The following is a 21,406-nucleotide window of genomic DNA, read 5'->3' on the forward strand; positions in this document are numbered from 1 at the left end:
CTCCTGGACCTCTCAGCGGCTTTCGATACCATCGACCATGGTATCCTTCCGGATAGGCTAGCGGGATTGGGGGTCGGAGGCACTGCTTTGCAGTGGTTCCGCTCCTATCTCAACGGCCGACTCCAGAAGGTGGTGCTGGGGGACTATGGCTCTGCGCCATGGCAGCTATGCCATGGAGTTCCACAGGGGTCCATTTTGTTCCCCTTGCAATTTAACATCTACATGAAACCGCTGGGAGAGGTCATCAGGAGGTGTGGGCTGCGGAATCATCAGTACGCTGATGATACCCAGCTCTAGCTCTCTTTTTCCACCAATCCAGGTGAGGCAGTGGCTGTACTGAACTGGTACCTGGCCGAGATAATGGGCTGGATGAGGGCCAATAAACTGAAGCTCAATCCAGACAAGATGGAGGTCCTGTTGGTAGGGGTTCGGGCTTCGGGGTAGGGGACCTGGACCTTGTCCTGAATGGGGTAACACTCCCTCTAAAGGCCAGGGTCTGCAGCTTGGGGGTGCTCCTCAACCCAGAGCTGTCATTAGAAGCTCAGATGATAATGGTGGCGAGGAGCCCTTTCCTTCAGCTTCGGTTGATCCATCAGCTGAGTCCCTACCTGGAGAACGATTGCCTGGCAACAGTGACACATGCTTTGGTTACTTCCCGATTGGACTTCTGTAACGCACTTGACATGGGGCTGCCCTTGAAGACAGTCCAGATATTTCAGATGGTGCAAAATAGAGCTGCCAGGTTGCTGACGGGGACTGGGCGTTGTTATTATATAACCCCAGTCCTCTGTCAGTTTCACTGGCTCCCCATTGAAGTCTGGGCCCAATTCAAGGGGCTGGTTATCACCTATAAAGCCCTTAACGGCTTGGGACCTGGATATCTAAAGGAGCGCCTGCATCCATATCTGCCCTCCTGCCTCCTGAGATCGGCGGCAGAGGCCCTTCTCCGGGAACCCTTCGTGAAAGATATTAGGAGGGTGAGTACCCGGAGGAGGGCTTTCTCTGCGGTGGCGCCCAACCTATGGAATGTGCTCCCCAGAGAGGCCAGCCTGGCGCCGTCGTTATTTGTTTTTCGGCGCCAGGCCAAGACCTTTTTATTCAAATGATATTTTAAGTGCTGATTTTATTTATTGGTTTTAAATTATTGCCAGGATGTTTCCAGATTTTATATGTATAGATATTTATTTATATGTTGGAAGCTGTCCTGAGGCTTATGCGAATGGGACGGCATAGAAAAATTCCAAACAAATAAATAAACAAACACACAAATAAGAGTCTTTATTCCGCACAGAAACAATGTATTCACAAGCCTCGAAACACACACACACCAGGAGGAATGTCACTCTGCCCCCCTTCACCCAAAGCTTTGCTTAGGAACCCTTGGGGGCCGGTCTCGGGAGAGAGGTGCACTATGGGAGTTCAATGTTCTTCCCACTGAACCTCTAACTGGTCCAGCCGGTGGATTCATCAATGGGCCCTTGCGTCCACGTCTCCTGGGGTGTCAAGTTCTCCTCCCGAGAACCCCTCCCCAGCCTGTTCTCCACTGGCTTCTTCCCCACAATCAGGAGTGGGAGGGGGCTCAGTGGTTGTCCTTGAAGCGCTTGATCCAGCGCTGGCTCGGGCTGGCTCAGCAGGAGAATTTGAGCAGCCGGGGCCTCACTAGTCTCACCAACTCCGAGATCAGAGTGAGATCTCTGAGCCAGGGCTGGGCCAGCTCTCCACTCCTCTCCCCCGAGTCTGAGCCGCCATTCCCAGCAGAGCCCTCCATCTCTCGCGCGCGCCTGGGAATCTCATCCGAGCACACACGCACAACACAGGCTGGCTTATGAGGTGCACGGCAGTGGCATGCAACACACAACCCTGTCCTCCAACAAAGGGGCACATCCAGAGGGCAGCCACAGCTGCCCACCCCCATCCTTAGGATCTGTGCCCCAGGCCGCTGCCTCACTCTGCCAATGGCCCTGCTTCATGCTGGGTGCCTCTGCATTAGGAAAGGGTGCGATTATATATAATCAGGCTATATAGTGCAGTGGTTAGACGGCTGGCCTGGGACTTGGGAGCTCTGGGTTCTAGTCCACACTCAGCCATGAAGTGCAGTGGGTGGCATTTGGCCAGTCAGTGGTTCTCAGTGCAACCTGCCTCCCAGGGCTGATGTCAGAATCAGATGGAAAGGACTATGTAAGCCCACCTGTGCTCCTGACAAGGGGAAAACGGCGGGTTATAAATGTATTAATAGCAACTCTTCATATTAGTGCTATATGATAATAATAATGTCTTAAGAAGAAGTGTAAAAAAGCCCATGAAGCCAGAAGTAGAATTATATGGGAAATATGCACAGATTTATACCAGCATCGAGGGAGGAAAACTGAAGGGAAACACAGAAAAATACTGCCACTTGCCATTTTGCTCCAAGCGCAATGTTTTTCAGTGGAATCAATTAAGCTGCACGTCATCAAGTGATTCACAAGATCCTTGCGTTAAAAGCTGAGCAGTATACGTTTATTATGTACTTGGTTAGCCAGCTTAAATGTTGCCAGTGGGATAAAAATGTCTGGAACAAACGTTCACATGCGAAGGCAACGTGGATCAGAAACAGACTTGCTTAGACTAACTAGGATGTGGTACAGATGCTCCAAATGCTTGTACAAATTTAGGACTGGCTCTCAAATTACTTAGTCCTGTACAGAAGTGAGTCTAGTAGCTGTCATAGCTGTCTATGCATCAAAGAAACATCCTGCATGAAAGGTAAAATAGCTGAAGGACACCAAAAGATTCAAAAACAACTGCCAGCACATCAATTAATTTTCTTTGGCTCTCTTCTAGTATGACCAAGCCACTGATCCCAGTTTCCTCTACTGCCATGGAGACCTTTCTTGACCAAACGGTGGCAAAAGACTGGGTTAATGAGATGGGACTTCACACCAGGGACGTGTGAGTAATCCAGGGAAGGGTCAGGAATCCAACAGATTTCCATGATCTGGCCCCCAGATTCTGGTTTGTTAGCCTTCTGCTGGGACCGACTCACCATGGGGTGAATCAACCCAGCTCACGACTTCTATCTGTAGGATGAACTAGAATTTGAGCATTTTTAAACCACAAATGAAATTTGTGCAAAGAAGTACCCAAAACCATGTCACCCCAGCACAATCACTTCAGAATCAGCCAATTTGTGCAGAACTGGTTGACTTGTGCAAATTGACAGATTCTGCACAAATTGCTCTGGAGCTACATGGTTTTGGGGAGCTTATCTGCACAAACTTCATTAGCAGCTTAAAAATGCAAATTGCAGTTAATCATACACCCCCTCCCCAGCTTGGGGATCACAAGCAGGCAGGAAATCTATGGAACTACATTAGCCAGATTCCCCAGTTCAGTACATCCCTATATCACACTATTTTAAATAAACCAATGTAGATAAGAAGGCAAAGGAGGCAGATCAACCTTAAGTGAACCACTCAGGAGAAGAAGGAAAATGGAGGAGGTTAAGCAGTGATGATACATAAAATGCTGCCAAAACAGGTGTTAGTCAATCCCCACCACCACCTGTGCCCACCTTGGTATCTCAGGTTTTACCTTGCTGGCCTTCAGTATATTGATCTGGTCTTCATGAACAGTATCTTGGTTTTTCTCCAGAAAGCCGTAACACTCGTATTCCACCTAGGACAGGTTACAGAGCAAAGGGGGGTGGGGGGAGTTAAAACTCTGAGCACAGCTTCTTGCAAAGCATGCATTCAAGAGCAGGTGTTTTTGGTGGCACCCATAATTAGGATCTGTGCCCAGGTTCAAATGACCAGTTCTTGAATTCCACCAAACTGAGTTGGCGTGAAAAGGCTATGGAGCTGACTATCACTTTGTTTGCTTCCCTTTTTTCAGTCTCTTAGTGAACATGTTAACTAGAAACTTCTTAAATAAAAGCTGGGGTTTTACTATGAACCTAAGGAAGATACAAATGCATTGCAAGAGGATGACTTTTGCATTAAAGTAAGCCATGCTCTTGAAATCCCTGAATTACCTATGACAACATCCTCAAATCACTAATCACCTTAGTTTAAAGAAAAAGGATCAGAAAAGGGTTATCTGGGAATTCTTTTTACACTGGATTTGTTATTTCTTGCTATTTGTGATTTCCACAAATAATTCTAGCTGTGCACAACCCCTCATCCATGTAAATCATATTGAAGAAAGTAAATTTGAAGAGGGGGGAAGTATATGATTCCCTCTCAGGTTGGCATCAATGGGGCAAGATCTGAGGAAAATATTCTGTGTAACTATGAGTTGATTAAAAGGGGAATTGACAACCTTTGGAGAAGGAAGAAGTGGAACAGGATTCCTGGAACCTTCTTTGGCAACTGCTTTGATTTCCTTTTTAAACAACATACACATTAACCGCAGGTGCCTAAAATATACTTATTTGCTCTGCTCATCATCTGTCAGAACTAGGGTACAGTTTAAGATTGCAAAATAAATTGCACACCTTCATCCTCTAAAGCTTTCAGGACAAAGTATCTCCCAGAATCGACCCTCAACGTACTGCCTCACTGTCACTGTTGGACCAATATTAAAGAAAGCTCGTAAACAATCTGTCAGTACAGCCCAAGCCTTCTGCTCAAGGAACTTTCCTGACAAAACCTACAATGGATTTTCAATTGCACTCCATGTTGCATTTTTCACATCCACTCCCCACTGATGGTAACGCCAGAGCCCTTCTCCAACTTAAAAGCCTCAAGCAGTGACAGCAGCCGAACCATTTCCTTACTGGGTGTGCTCCAAAAAAGTTGATAAAGGGGAGCAGAGGCCCACAGTTTTAGAGCAAAACGGGTACAGAAATGAAGGGAATGAACACCACAGATGTGCTACTGATTTTCTCATTGCTCTCCTCTGCCCTTGGCCTCATGGAGAGAAGACTTCCAAGGGAAATGACAAGACACACGAGGCTGAGCACTTCTCCACTGAATGGAAACTTCTTGGCAACATTGCCTGTGTTTTTCCAGCCCAGCTCTTGCCCCACTCATCAGAGTCTGGCACGAGGAAGCCTTGCTTCTATGAATGCAATTAGGCAATTGAACACTGGGGATCCAGCTGTTGTTAAAACACAGATGCAGGGCCAAGAAGAAGCGAGATTCCAATCCAATTTCCTGGTTCACGGCAAGCCCTACCGATCTGCTCTATCATGGGGAGACTCAGTGATGCAACTGAAGTAAGAAGGCTAATACTCTCTCTTCTCCCTAGCCCAGCCCTACCACCCCAACCCAAATGCAGCCTTTCAACTCACTCATAATTAGCTTGGGCTTTCACCTGTCCTGACAAAGGGAAGATAAATACATTCCACAGCCGCTACACCGGGCCTTGTCAAGCCACTGGCAGATGCAATTCATCATTCAAGAACTGGCACAGGTTGTCCCTGACTACACAAATACCTCCCTGGGCAACTGCCTTTACCTTATCTGCGAAATGCACAACAATAAAGGAAGTGTTGGACATGCGCGGTTTCTGGAAGTGTTGGCTGCTTCCATGGCGGTCGTAGAGTTTCTGAGCCCAATTCTCATCTGTACCCTTTGGGACCTTTGAAAACAGGATGAAAAAGGAGAGGGGTTAGCGCAGAAATGCATGGATATTCAGGAAAAACTCACAAGGTAAGGAAGCTGTTCTGCACGAGGCTGGCACATTATACAGAAATGGCCTATTTACCTGGTATACCTTTATTTTATTTATTATTTATTAAAACATTTTTATGCCGCCCCATTCGCCGAAGCCTCGGGGCGGCTTACAACAATAAAGGGAGACAAGGGAAAGGTACATTCATGCCAGATTTCTTGTGGAGGGTAACTGATGTATAAGCTGATATGCCCCTTCCCTCCTAGGTAATGGATATTGTGAACTTTAAGGAGGAAAGCAGAAGTTTACATACATATGCACCTTACGCAATGAACATGGTACCTATAGGTTTTTGTGCTTATAGCATAAAAAGTAGCACATGAAGCCACCTTTTGTTTGATCAGTGGCCCAGGTATCTCAGCACTGGCAACATACCTCTGGCCCCATGCAGAAGTAGCATTAACAAGCCAGATCCTATCAATGGTGCAGGGGAGGGATGTGAGTTGTGTGAATTCGGCCCACCACGAGATCAGTCTGATGTCCAGATGTGGAACATCTGGTCTATGCATCAGGTCTATGCATATTAAAGTCAAGCTCAGTCATGGGACAATCAGATGTAATCTCTATTCTCCCATTTTCAGGACCAAGGAGTATGTGATTGCAATGTTATATCAAAACATAACCCAGGCAGACTAGCAGGTCCATGCAAAGACAGTCTGCCGGAACAAGAGGCTCAAAATGGCTAGAATCATATCTGTGCAAGGATTGCTGGTTCCCCAAGTCAGATGTCTGTCCCAGTCACAATACTGGAAGTAGTCTGGCCTTGAACCAGAGACTACCAGTCAGTGATTGAGTGATGTTACAGCTTGCCAAGATTCTCTCTACACCACAGAATCATAGAACAATAGAATCTGAAGGGGCCAGAAGGCCATCAGGTCCAACCCCCTGCTCAGTACAGGACTCCAAGTTAAACCAACCCTCTCAGATGACTAAAACCAAATTAAACCATTCCTCTCATATGGCTGAAAGCGAGATTATCTTGCTGCTGGTCTCTCCTTGCTTTGTGCTTACACACCCAACCGCTGTTTGTTTTGCACAAAATGAGAAACTGTGCAAAACTAACAGCTACCAACTATTAGGGGCACAAACAATATCCAAATTTTCAGAACTGTTCTCCCGTAGACTAAAAGCGGAGGTGATTTAAAATACGTACTTATTGAAAAAGTACTCATTTATACATAAAAGTATACATTTGCAAATGCGAAGGCAAGTTAGGGAACATGTGAACAGTTTCAAAGAAATGCAAAGAAAATGCACTTCTGTTTGCATTCATGTTCAGGATCACACATCCCTGGGACAATTTGAGTAATGTGTGTACTGTAATGAAATTATCATATATCCACATCTGAGACCTCATCCAAACATTTCCTCTCTCTCTCGACAGAGAGACGGTGGGGGCATGTCTGGGGACAAACTGTGACATTTTTATTGGCCAGGCTTTTAGTGGCTTAAGAATAAATCCCATGGGCCTTTTTAATTTTATGTTTATCCTCCAGATCATTTTTACTGCTTTTATTAGGCATTATAACTTTTTACTCCAAGGTCAGTGTTGCATAATAAAACTGTAAACAAAAATTTATGCATATATTACATTCAAACATGATTTATCTAGGCTGAATCTTGTTTTCTACCACATTAAGCTCAGCTTATGCAAAAAACAACAACAATAGACTTTCTAGGTATAAAATCACGAAATATCTTAAGTACTTAAGCACAAATAAACAGGTATGGAAAAAACATCTTTCAGGAATACCTGTTTGCTCGTTGCTTTATGAACTTGCCTAGCCCCCCCCCCAAATCTATTTAAATACTGTATTGAATAAAGTTATACTTATTTAAGTATAATTAAAGAAGCTCTCTGGCAGGTTCACAAAGCACATTAAAATATAGATTGCATTAAAAATTTATTAAATGCCATTAAAAGTTAACAATACAAAATTTAGAACCACATTGTTGTTGTTGTTAGTCGCGAAGTTGTGTCCGACCCATCGCAACCCCATGGACAACATTCCTCCAGGCCCTCCTCTCCTCCACCATCCCCTGGAGTCCACCTAAGCTCATGCCAACTGCTTCAGTGACTCCATCCAGCCACCTCATCCTCTGCCGTCTCCTTCATCTTTTGCCATCTATTGTTCCCAAAATTAGGCTCTTCTCCAAGGAGTCCTTCCTTCTCATTTGGTGGCCAAAGTATTTGAGCTTCATCTTCAGGATCTGGCCTTCTAAAGAGCAGACAGGGTTGATCTCCTCTAGGACTGACCAGTTTGATCGCCTTGCGGTCCAAGGGACTCGCAGGAGTCTCCTCCAGCACCATAATGCAAAGGCCTCAATTCTTTAGTGCTCAGCCTTCCTTATGGTCCAGTTTTCACAGCCATACATTGCAACTGGGAAAACCATAGCCTTGACTATACACACGTTTGTTGGCAGGGTGATGTCTCTGCTTTTTAGTATGCTGTCTAGATTTGCCATAGCTTTCCTCCCAAGAAGCAAGCGTCTTTTAATTTCTTGGCTGCAGTCCCCGTCTGCGGTGATCTTGGAGCCCAGGAAAATAAAATCTGTCACAACCTCCATTTCTTCCCCATCTATTTGCCAGGAAGTTCTTAATGCTGAGTTTCAAGCCAACTTTTGTGCTCTCCTCCTTCACCTGCATCAAGAGGCTCTTTAGTTCCTCTTCACTTTCTGCCATGAGAGTGGTATCATCTGCATATCTGAGGTTGTTGATATTTCTCCCAGCAGTCTTAATTCCAACTGGTGATTCATCTAGCCCTGCCTTTCTCATGCTGTGCTCTGCATATAAGTTAAATAGGCAGGGCGACAGTATTATAGCCTTGCCAAACTCCTTTCTCAATGTTGAACCGATCAGTGGTTCTGTGTCCAGTTCTCACTGTTGCTTCTTGACCTGCATATAGGTTTCTCAAGAGACAAATAAGATGGTCTGGTACTCCCATCTCTTTAAGAACTTGCCACAATTTGTTGTGATCCACACAATCAAAGGCTTTAGCATAGTCAGTGAAGCAGAAGTAGATGTTTTTCTGGAACTCTCTAGCTTTCTCCATGATCCAGCGTTTGTTGGCAATTTGATCTCTAGTTCCTCTCCCTCTTCGAAATCCTGCCTGTACTTCTGGTAGTTCTCTGTTCACATACTGCTGGAGCCTAGCTTGTACGATTTTGAGCATCACTTTGCTAGCATGTGAAATGAGTGCAATGGTGCGGTAGTTTGAACATTCTTTGGCATTGCCCTTCTTTGGGATCGGAATGTAAACTGACCTTTTCCAATCCTGTGGCCACTGTTGAGTTTTCCAAATTTGCGGGCATATTGAGTGTAGCACTTTTACTGCATCGTCTTTTAAGATTTTGAATAGCTCAGCTGGAATACTGTCACCTCCACTAGCTTTGTTGTTGCTCAGACTTCCTAAGGCCCATTTGACTTCACATTCCATGATGTCTGGCTCGAGGTCAGTGACCACCCCATCGTGGTTATCAGGGATGTTAAGCTCTTTCTTGTATAGTTCTTCTGTGTAATCTTGCCACCTCTTCTTAATCTCTTCTGCCTCTGTTAGGTCCCCGCCATTTTGGTCCTTTATCATGCCCATCTTTGCATGAAACGTTCCCTTCATATCTCCAATTGTCTTGAAGCGATCTCTGGTCCTCCCTATTCTATTGTTTTCTTCTATTTCTTTGCACTGTTCATTTAAGAAGGCATTCTTACCTCTTCTAGCTATTCTTTGGAATTCTGCATTCAATTGGGTGAATCTTTCTCTTTCTCCCTTGCCTTTCTCTTCCCTTCTTTCCTCAGCTATTTGTAAAGCTTCCTCGGACAGCCATTTTGCTTTCTTGCATTTCTTTTTCTTTGGGATGGTTTTAGTTGCTACCTCTTGTACAATGTTGCGAACCTCCGTCCATAGTTCTTCAGGCACTCTGTCTATCAGATCTAATTCCTTAAATCCATTTGTCACCTCTACTGTATATTCATCAGGGATATGATTTAGGTTCATATCTGAGTGGCCTAGTGCTTTTCGCTACTTTCACCAACTTAAGCCTAAATTTTGCAACCAGAAGCTCATGATCTGAGCCACAGTCAGCTCCTGGTCTAGTTTTTACTGACTGTATAGAGCTTCTCCATCTTTGGCTGCAGAGCACATAGTCAATCTGATTTCTGTGTTGACCTTCTGGTGATGCCCATGTGTAGAGTCGTCTCTTGGGTTGTTGGAAAAGAGTGTTTGCTATGACCATCGTACTCTCTTGACAAAATTCTACCAGCCTGTGCCCTGCTTCATTTTGTACTCCAAGGCCAAGCTTGCCTGTTATTCCAGTTATCTTTTGGCTTCCTACTTTAGCATTCCAATCCCCCATGATGATAAGGACATCATTTTTTGGTGTTAGTTCTAAAAGGTGTTGTAGGCGTTCATAGAACTGGTCAATGTCAGCTTCTTCAGCACCAGTGGCTGGACTATTGAACTATTGTGATACTGAATGGTTTGCCTTGGATTCGAACTGAGATCATTCTGTCATTTTGGAGATTGTATCCCATTACTGCTTTTCCTACTCTTTTATTGACTATGAAGGCTACTCCATTTCTTCTGAGGGATTCTTGCCCGCAGTAGTATACCTGATGCTCATCCGAATTAAATTCACCCATTCCTGTCCATTTTAGTTCACTGATTCCTAAGATGTCGATGTTCAGTCTTGTCATCTCTTGTTTGACCACATCCAGCTTGCCTTGATTCATGGATCTTACATTCCACGTTCCTATGGAGTATAGATCTTTGCAGCATCAGACTCTCCTTTCACCACCAGATACATCTGCAACTGAGTGTCCTTTCGGCTTTGACCCAGTCACTTCATTCTTTCTGGCGCTACTAGTACTAGCCCTCCGCTCTTCCCCAGTATCATTTTGGACACCTTCCGACCTGAGGGGCTCATCTTCCGGCGTCATATCTTTTTGCCTTTTGGTACTGTCCATGGGGTTTTCACAGCAAAGATACTGGAGTGGGTTGCCATTTCCTTCTCCTGTGGATCACGTTTTGTCAGAGCTCTCTGCTATGACCTGTCCGTCTTGGGTGGCCCTGCACGGCACAGCTCATAGCTTCATTGAGCTACACAAGCCCCTCCGCCACGACAAGGCAGTGATCCATGAAGGAGAGAACAACATTAAACAGGTTAATATACATACGATATAAAATAACAACTAGGAGGAGATGGAGGAGGAGATTCAGACCTAAATTAACAGCTTAGCAGGCCCCAGTAAGCTATTTGAGTGTCCTGCTGTAGAGGGCGGTGTTTACCTGGCACCAAAAAAATAGTAATGTTGGCACCAGTTGGGCCTCACTGGTTCCCACCACCACTGAAAAGGCCCTTCTCTTTGTTGCCACCAACTGAGCTCCCTCAGAGGTGGCAGTTGGAGATAGGCCCCAAAACTTGTAAAACTATTGTAGTGTAAAATTAAAATAATTTTAAATAATTAATTCCATATAGTTTCACCAAGAAATGATGTCTCAGGTGAATTACTAACACTAAGGTCTGAAAAGAAAGAATAGGTAATAGAAGAAGGTGTGAACACTCTGCTGGTCAAATTTGCAAACGATACTAAAACTGGAGCAGTGGCCACAACTGAGGAGCAGGTACTCCAGATCCAAAAGGATCTGGGCAGACTATGGAAGTGGGCAGGAGACAACAGGATGGCATTCAATGTGGATAAGTGCAAGGTCTTGCACTTGGGGCATAGGAATGGGTGTCATAAGTACAGGTTAGATGACAAGTGGCCGGAGAGCAGCAGTTGTGAAAGGGACCTCAGGGTGCTGGTCGACTGCAGGCTAAACATGAGTCAGCAGTGTGATGCAGTAGTCAAGAGGGCAAACACCACCCTTGGTTGCATAGCCAGAAGTGTGGCTTCTAGATTGAGAGAGGTATTACTACCGCTCCATACGACTCTGGTGCGCCCGCAACTGGAGTATTGTGTTCAGTTTTGGGCCCCTCATTACAGAAAGGATATAGCCAGGTTGGAGTCAATGCAGCGTAGGGCCACAAGGTTGGCGGCCAGTTTGCAGGGGATGGGGGATGAGGCGAGACTGAGGGAACTGGGTCTCTTCAGCCTGGAGAAGAGGAGACTCAGAGGGGATCTGTTGGCGACATACAGGTATGTGATGGGGTGTCACACGGAGATGGGTAGAGGCCTGTTCTCCCCTGCAGAGTGAAGCTCAGGGAACCAAGGTTCAATTTAGATGCCAGGAAGCACTTTCTGACAGTCAGGACCCCGAGGGTATGGAATGGGCTCCCAGGGGAGGTGGTTGAGGCCCCATCGGTGCGGGTGTTCAAGGATAGGCTAGACATGCACATGGTGGGCATGTCATGAGCGGAGCCGACTGGAGCCAGGGGTCAGACTAGATGGTCCAGGAGACCCCTTCTGACTCGCTCTGTTTCTATGTTTTTATGTAATACTTTTCCAGAAGGTACTACAACACATAACAGCTCAGGATGCAATCTCCACTTCGGACAACTTGCTGGGAAACAGGATTCTCCTTGCTCTGTATTATCAAAAATTCCTACTACATCTAAAGGACTATCAGAATGCCTTGGAGGCTGCTTCACAGCAGAGTTACCAGAACATTTCAACAATAAGGGCAGCATGGCAAGGATGTGGTGGAGGTTCTCTTGGGTGTTACTGTTCAAAGCTGTTCCTCCCTGGAACTCCTGCTCCATAGCTACAAGTTGAGAAGGGTTACCACTTCTGACAAGAACCTCTGGCTTTTTCCCACCCCATCAGGGCTGACAGCCATTTCCCTTCTCATAGTCCATTCATAAGCCTCCAAAAGCGGTCATGGATAGTTTGAACAATATAAATCTGGAGCACTAATCCAAATGGAGGGAGGTAGTGCGACATTTTATTGTCCAAAGAGTAATGTAATGCAAAGCTGCTGTAAGGATAAAACCAACATTGCTTCCCTTTGCTATCCTCTCCACAGCCTCAAAACTTTCTGTGTACCCCTCCAATCCGCTCCAGAGAAGAGGGGAAAACCATTCCACTAGCACTTTTCATCCCATGGGTGCATGAATGATATTAGATCCAGTACACTGCTCTGTTCAGCTGCATCAGCAACAAACACAGATTTTTTAAAAAATCAGGCGTATCACCTAGGGTTGTACTGTTATACTCTGTTTACCTTACATTCTTCATCCAGCAAGTCCAAAATACCCAGCTTAGCTTCAATAAGATCTATGCACGGCTGGTTGTCATAAAAATCTATGAGCGTCCAAGGGATTTGCTCCTTCATGTATTCTTCTTGTTCCAATTTAAATACATGCTGCAACAGAAAGAGACAGTAAAAATCTGCCTGCGTTTAGGAAAGACTAATTTGATAATAAACCAGGAATGCTCTCAGGGGTGTAGCAGACTTTATTTTAAAAACCTAGACAGTGGTTATAAGTAGCTACTTAGCCAACTCCTCGATTTAACATGTGCTTTATTAATTCTTATTCCACCCTCTCTGGCTGCACTCAAAAACAATACAGGGTATTTAACACGAGATGAAGCTGATATGAACTAAAAGGGGTGCTTAAAAAGTAAAGTGAAGCACACCTATATTACTTTGGATTTAATTTACATAACTGGAATCTGACACAGTCCTAATATTTCCTGAGAGCCCCAGTACATTTCCCCACTGAATTCTGATGCTTCCATGAGGAAGTGACAAGATGTATATCTGTAGGCAGCTTGGAGTCATTTTAGGATAACCTGACAGCATACACTGCAAGCCGAAAGTGTCTGTCCTACAGATATTGACTGGGTTCAGACAACACAATAATCCCACCTTCAGGGTTGAGTATGGGTTGAGTGCAGGTTGCATTGTTGTTCAAACAAGGGTTCTCACGTTACCCCAACCAAGGTGTCCTACCAAGCCCTGGCTTGTTAATTATAAACAACCATGGTTTGTTGGGTTTGAGCTGTGAATTGTTCACCATTGTTTATTATCCTGGCGGGGCTCAGAGTCATCAGGAAGCCACAGCTCAATGACAACCCACACTCAACCTGTGGGCAGGAGTTACCCAATCATTGTTAGAGTTCCCACTTCTTTTACCTCAGGGAGTCTTTGCATCCACCATGGAAACTCATGGAGAAAGATACATCCAAGAGGCAGATGCCCACTCAGTTCCAATTTCTGTACTTCTGAGGCCCTGAGAATCACTTGCAGGTTCAAGCACTAATGAACACCATTTCAGGTGCCAGCCCAGATCAGAGAAATATGCAGATTTGTAAATGGTCGTGCAAGTCCAGGGATAGGCAGGCTGTCCCTGTATGTACTGATGGGTGTGTTCTGGAAAATTCACCTCAGCATTAGACGGAGGCAGGGGCCTCAGCAACCTGGAAGCTACTTCCCTGAGGGCAGAAGGTGGGTGCTGCTATCTTCTCTATGTTCTTCTTTGGGTAGCTCATTCCTCAAGGTGCTGCCCTTGGACTCAAGCTACCATCAAACCCATCGCTTATGTTCATTGTGATCATCATGACCCTCACCATCATGCAGTATACGTGCTTGGCGCTTCCTACAAAACATGCATGGCCAGTCCTTTCTCCCAAAGGGCTTATAAGCTAAAACAGACTTGGCAAAACATTGCAGGGGGGAGGCTTCTGAGGAACCACCTTGCCCTGAGTGGGTGGGAAAGGAGGCACATTGGCTTCATGAGTCACCCCCGTTCAGTCCCACCGCACAAAAGCAGGCAGGGGGGTTTTGTGGAGCCTTCTTGCTTTGAAGGGACAGGAGAAGGAGCAGAGTAACCTGGACCCAGGAAAAAGAAGCAAAAGGACCACCACTGAGGATGACAAACTGTCCCAAGGACAGAATCTAATCCTGCTTACCTGACAGAAGGACGTGCTATTAGTTAGACCAGTAAGACACTGGATGGTTAGTAATCCCAACAGCTGCATTTATTAATTATAATATTTATGCACTGCTCCACATCTAAACAGATTCGGAAATACATGCTTTATTTCATGTTACATGTTCCTGAATCTGTGAAGAGATGGGTTGCAGATGTTTTCAGCTGCAATTGGAATTTAGGCTGCGTGTGTTCACTAACATCAATTGAATATATTTCTGACTTGAAGCGCATATAAGATCATACCCCTGTTACAACCTGGGTGCTTCTACTTAATACTGCTGTTGGTGAAAACAAAATAGTCCCAACTGAAAAAATGTTATGTGTTTTTAAAAAAAGATAATATATTTGAAGAATTGCCATTTTTACACACGCTGAATCATGAAAAGCCAGGCACGGATACTTTCCTAACCCCTGCCCTTCTGGCCACCTCCAGATAAACTTGCTGATAAAAAACTGGAAACCCAAATTACCGAGTTGAACTGCTGCTGTAGCTTTTCGTTGGCATAGTTGATGCAGAATTGTTCGAAGCTATTCATTTCAAAGGTTTCAAACCTGCAGAGCAAAACAATATTCTTGGGTAAGCCTACACTGAATTCGTTCTAAAATGCATCTTCAATGTTTTCATTTGCATTGTTTTATTCTTTTTTGTAAATTGCCCTGGGCATACGATTGACCAGCATTAAAAATATCAATTTTTCATATATATATATATATATATATATATATATATATATTCATTGCATTATGGCAGACTTCCTCAGCCAGGTGCGCTGCAGATGTGCCAGACATAAATTCCACTGCTGACCAGAGGATGATAGGACTTGCACTCAGACACCTCTGAAGAGCACCCAGCAGGGTAGGGCTGCATGCCACTTACTGGAAACAACAGCGATGATGCCCAAACCCTCCAGCACCTTTGCCCTCCGCCTCATACAGGTGCGCCACTCTCTTCTGCCATTCTTGTTTCTCCCACTGTTGCAAATCCAGTCGCTGATGAATACCAACAGCAGCTGCATGCCTCCCAGGGCAGGGAATTGCTAACCATTATATTCCTACCCACAGGACAGATGAGTGGAACGATATGATGCATTTGATCCTCAAATGTCCGCCACTCCAGCTTTGCACAGAAGAGGTTCTGTTCACAAGACCGCAAGCAGCACGCTACACCAGCACGGACGGGTTGCAGCTTGGAGGCGGAGCCTCTGCTGTGCACGCAGGAAGCCCCAGATTCAACCCCTGGCATCTCCGGAGAGGGTGAGGAAAGGACCTTCCCACAAACCCTGGAGATTCACAGCCTGTCAGTAGCATCAATTCCAGGCTAGGTGGGCCAGGAGAGGTTTGTAGATTCTTATGAGGCCGGCCTGCCTGCCCTAAGGCACCAGGGCTCTGTAAATGGCACCATTTAAAATTTCCCACAATGCCCCAAAGCAATGCCACCTTAGCGGATTCCAGAGCATTCTGGGAAATTCTGGCTTCCTGGATGTGTGCTGATGAGTCCACAGGCAGGAGTGGCCACCAAACCAAGAGGTCACCAAGGCCTCTTTGTCTAGGTCCCACTTCCCTGTAACCTTGAAGCTGGCCCTACTCAAAACTAGTGGATTGCCTTTCTCATTAGGAAGCTGCTGCTGATTGTTGTTGTTATTGTCATTATTGTTATTATTATTATTATTTTGTGACTGTGGTAATTATAACGTTTCAAAGTGGCCATACATTCTGGACAAACATGTCTAAAAGTCAAATTGTTAATGGTTTGAATACCCCCCTTTTTTGAACAAGCAAAGCATGAGAAAAATCATGGCTGATCTAAACACCTAGAGATAAACAACAACCTCTGTGAGTTTTTTTTTAAATTCTAAGAAAGAAACAGGAGGAAACATGGGCTTTCTCCTTTCAATTAATACAGCTTTTGAGAAGATAAAAGCACAACTAAGCAGAATGCTTTCCACTGGACCAAAAAGATAAAGAGCTTAAAATATCTTTTCATTGTCATTTTAGGGGCTACATTTGTAACTGTCCATGCTCAACAATACTGTTATTTAATACTAGCACAATCATTCCCCAATTTTTCCATTTTATCAGATTAAGAGCACCTCTATTATCATTTTAACAGCTTAACTCTAACAGACCAAAACTGCTGAAGGCTTAAGGTAATACCATTAAGGTTACAATTTGTAAGCGTGTTGCTCCGATGGAAATCCAATCCCTCGTTCTTTGGTTGATTGAAGCAGTTTAAGGCACTTGACTTCTATTCGTCTCATCAGACTTGGTTTTAAGTTGTTATTTTTTATGGACCTGTGATGTTACAATTCTGGTTTGACGTCTAAAAAGTCGGAAGACAACTGCTTCCAGCTCTCCATGAAAACAAGCAGGTGAGCACAGAATACACGTGTGTTTCCTCTAACTTGGGATCAACTGATGATTACCTTTCATGGCAACAAAGACATGGGGCAGCCTTCTCAGCAACGATACCCCATCCCAGATGACACACCACCCTCAACTTTGTAGCATCTTACGTAAAAACCACTGCAGAGTCTAAGTATTTTTTATTTCTCAGGAACTGTCTGGACTGACCTTACCATTAGCAAGAGCGAGGCAACCAATTCAGGGAACAGATTTTGGGTGTCACAAAAAGACAGCAAATTATGAGTTATTTATTGTTTGTCTGAACTGCCCTGAGAGGGGAGAAATTTTGGGTTTGCCAAAATAACATGCCAAGGTAACAGGATTGGCTTTGGGCATGGTGCTACCTGAGGTGGGTGGGTGTGGTCCCAATTCCTGCGCCAATTGAAGCAGCAAAGTATCCTGGGAAAAGCATGGCATCTGGTATATCAAAGGGCTTATGGGTGCAGCAATTGCTGACTGGGGGTGCTGGGATTTGTAGGACTATTTGTGCCTAAACATGCCAAGGATTGCACCCAAAGAGTGTAGACTATTAAGTTGGGAATCCTCTAGTAGAAATATTACTTTGGAGAAGCTACTGCTTCTAAGCGTCAGCACCCCATCGGCAGTACAGAATAACAATACTGGCCTACCTTGCAGGATTCTCATGAGGATTACTCAGTTAATGTTAACGAGACAATGGCTTACCAAGTTAATGTTAACTGAGTTAATGAGATATAGGTCAGGTATTTTTATTATTACTATGAGGCAATAAAACAAAGCAATTGAAGATTTTAACAGAGAGGTGCTACTTCTTTTGATTAATTTGCTCATATTAACTGATGCCATTAAAAACAACAACTCCTCTTATGCCATGTGGTGGGGAATGTGTTGGACCAGGGATTCAGAGATCCAGGTTCTAGTCCCCCTCAGTCATGAAATCACAGGGTTGGAGTTGTGAGGACAAAATGGAGCTAGGTAAGCCACCCTGGGCTCTTCACAAGAGTAAGACAGGAAGGATATCAATGCAGTGTAATAACGATAATGATAATAAAGCACATCCATGTATGATCCATGGTAGCATCTACAAGCTGCAACCTCACATGGATGGAATCACACTCTGGGGTTGACATGTTTCCAGCAAGCTGTCAGCACTGCATCCGTATCACACTCTTCTTGGCTTTTGAAGTGTGTACTCCTATTTATTTATTTATTTAGGAAGTTTTGTATGCCGTCCCAGTCACATAAGCCTCAGGAAGGCTTCCAACATCATAAATAAACAGTTATTCAGACAAAAACATATAAAATCTGGATTCATCCTAGCTAAAAGATTTTAAAACCAATAAATAATGTCAACAATCATTAAAATATCATTTAAATAAAAAGGTCTTGGCCTGGCGCGAAAAAACAAATAACGATGGCGCCAGGAGGACCTCTCTGGGGAGCGCATTCCATAGGTGGGCGCCACCACAGAGAAAGCCCTCCTCTGAGTAACCACCCTCCTAATTTCTTTCACGGAGGGCTCCCGGAGAAGGGCCTCTGCCGCCGATCTCAAGGAGCGGGGGGGGGGGGGGGGGGAAAGGGGGGGGGGGGGGGGGGGCAGATATGGACGCAGGCGTTCCTTTAGATATCCAGGTCCCAAGTTGTTAAGGGATTTATAGGTGATAACCAGCACCTTGAATTGGGCCCGGACTTCGATGGGGAGCCAGTGAAGCTGGTAGAGGACTGGGGTTATATGAGAATAACGCCCAGTCCCCATCAGCAACCTGGCTGCTCTATTTTGAACCATCTGAAGTATCTGGACTGTCTTCAAGGGCAGCCCCACATCAAGCGCGTTACAGAAGTCCAATCGGAAAGTAACTAATGCATGTGTCACTGTCACCAGGCAATTCTACTTCTACCTTACACCTCTCCTACTTGACAGGATTATCTGAAGCAGCCTTGTCCAAACTGGTGTCTTTCAGACACGAGCCCCAGCCAAGGGCCAGGAAAGATGGTTCAAAACATCTGAAGAGCACAAAGTTGGGGAAAGCTGCAGTGAATGACAGCTGAATCAATGTACATGAAGGCTTTAGTACTCTAAGACACCATCCTTCCTCAATGGTCTTCCCTTGGACTATTAATCTAATTTAGATCTTTCGGTTTCTCCAGAACTTTCTCCAGAACATCTTTACCGTCCTGCACCAAGTTCGCCTTAAGCCTTCAGTACCACTGTAGCCTGTGATGTTACTGGACTGCCTCTTTGAAGAGAGGGTGAGTTCAGAAGATCCTCTTTCTCCTGGTTGAACTTTGCAGGTATCAGCTTCTGTCCCCCACCCACCAACAACGACAGTGTTGCAGATTATGCGATGGGGGCTACATATAAGCTGTCTAAATAAATGAATAAAAAGAACACTACATACTTCATTTCCCCCTACTTTGGTATGGTATGTGACTGAAAATACCATCATCACTTACTGGAACAATTGTATGGGAGTTATCTCCAGTTGAGAAATTAAATCATGCATGGTGGTTTTTTACTGGTACTTCAAATCATGGTTCTATCTTGCTTTTATTTTGGGAGCACAAGGCAATAAACACAAAGGTTATCCAGGTGTATCCTTCCAACAAAGGTAAGACTAAGAGACAGTGACTAGCCCAAAGTCTGAACTCAGATCTCCTCAGCTCAACTCAGTAACCATTAAATCATACCAACTCTTTACAAAATAAGATTTCCCTTTTTATTTAAAAGTGTGAATTATACCCTCCCAAGGGAACCATAATATTTTGCCAGTTGAGTAGCTGTGCTAGTCTGAAGGAAGAATTCTTTTTCATGAAAAATTAAAGCCACAAAGGTTTTGAAATGAAGACGGAAACGAAATCCAAACAGTAAAGCACACTCCCCTGTTTTGCTTTCTGCAAACACTGAGTCACCCGGAGTCCACTCCCATGTCTTTTTTTAAACCAATGTTTCTCAAAAAGAAGAGTGAAAATGCAAGCACATGTCAGGGATTTTAGATGCATGCACGCACATCCCATAGAAAACTTTGTTGTTTCAGCACCAGTGACTGGCAAATTTCCTTCCTGGCTAAGCCACCTGGATGTATCGGAGACACGCTGAGCCTCCTATGGCATATTTACAGGGACTAACAGGGGATGCTCATGAAACACAGAGACATAGAAACAGAGTGAGTCAGAAGGGGCCTCCTGGGCCATCTAGTCTGACCCCCGGCTCCAGCAGGCTCTGCTCACGACATGCTCACCATGTGCATGTCCAGCCTCAGAAGAAGGTGAGGACATGCCACACCCTTTAGCATCTTTGATGGAGAAGCTGCGATTGGCACACAGCCAGAGCAAGGCTGACTGAGGGCAAGCCATGCTTCTCTTTAAAGCACCCAGGTTCAGGAAATCTTAGTTTTAAGAGAGCCCGAGAAAAGCCACCGTAATGCCTAAAGAAGACTCGGACAACAATGCTGATGGTAGTGATGAGGATACTATCTATACTGGTGTGCCAAGGAGGTCCTAAGCGCTAAAAAGATACTGAGCTAAGGCCCAGGGGACAACAAAAATGCACACATTTTCATGAGCTAATTTCCACAAGCTCTAAAGTCTGTGCTGTGAACCAGTCCCTTCCCTCAGATTACCAAACTCAAGACAATTCTTTAAAATGCAGTTAAATTTACTGAAACTCCACAGATGACAGAACAGTCTGAGTTCTGAACAGCCTTCTCCCAAAACTGAAAAGAGAAGCCTCTGCTCATGTAAAGAGTTGGATCCAAACTGGATCCCCTTTGGTCGCTGCATTTCAATAAAGCTTCTGGTTCAGGGCAGCGCAAATGCAGATGCCTTCCCAAGTGAGCAGCCCTTTCCTTCTGATGCCTCTTTGCTGGGTCCAGCACATGCTGCATCTCCCCCCCCCCCCAAACCCTTCTGCCCCTTCCAAAACAGGCGGATCCGCACCTTCTGCCTGAGAAACGCCACTGCTACAGCCAAGGAGCTTCAAAGGCTTCGCCTCCCCTCGCTCCTGCCCCCTTCCTCCTGTTCAGAATCTGATGATGAATCCAGCTTGCATGACTGTGGGCCCACCCTCTACAGCAGGGTCCTCGAACTTTTTGAACAGGGGGCCAGTTGAAAGGTGGCGGCTACACACGTGGGCGGTGAGGGGGGTGCCTGGGGGCACGGGCCGGTGAGGTGCCATCGGGTGTGCGGAAGGCGGCTTGCTCCCTCGGAGATCTCCAAGCGAGTGGTCCAAAACCATCTCCGAGTGCGCAAGCCACCACCTCCCTGCCCGCGCAGCCGGGCCGGATGGATGGCCGTGGCAGGCCGGATCCGTCCTGCAGGCCGTAGTTTGAGGACCCACGCTCTACAGCCGGAGTGTTTGTGCATCTTTAAGGGATCCTGTCTCTTATGGTGTCCCTTCTGCTAAAAAGAGGAGCACGGCTGCAGAGGGGAAAGCATCAGAGAACAAACTTGTACAGAAAAGGGTTATTTGTAACCCGCCCAAGCAGCCTTATGGCTAATG

The 21,406-nt window shown here is 45.3% G+C and overlaps 1 protein-coding gene across 1 annotated transcript in view; it reads right to left on the reverse strand.

The window, feature by feature from the left end:
* MYO5B (myosin VB) overlaps nucleotides 1–21,406 on the reverse strand; it is a 211,019-nt gene that overhangs the window by 108,919 nt on the left and 80,694 nt on the right. Inside the window, exons 8-11 of the mRNA XM_044431198.1 lie at nucleotides 14,997–15,078; nucleotides 12,813–12,953; nucleotides 5,440–5,562; nucleotides 3,574–3,657 (exon numbers count right to left, since the gene is read on the reverse strand). Coding sequence (XP_044287133.1) covers nucleotides 3,574–3,657; nucleotides 5,440–5,562; nucleotides 12,813–12,953; nucleotides 14,997–15,078 — 430 coding nt within the window. The remainder of the gene's footprint in view (nucleotides 1–3,573; nucleotides 3,658–5,439; nucleotides 5,563–12,812; nucleotides 12,954–14,996; nucleotides 15,079–21,406) is intronic.

Source organism: Varanus komodoensis, unplaced genomic scaffold (genome assembly GCF_004798865.1).
Source record: "Varanus komodoensis strain SLA01 unplaced genomic scaffold, ASM479886v1 scaffold22, whole genome shotgun sequence".
NCBI classification, from domain to species: Eukaryota; Metazoa; Chordata; class Lepidosauria; order Squamata; family Varanidae; genus Varanus; species Varanus komodoensis.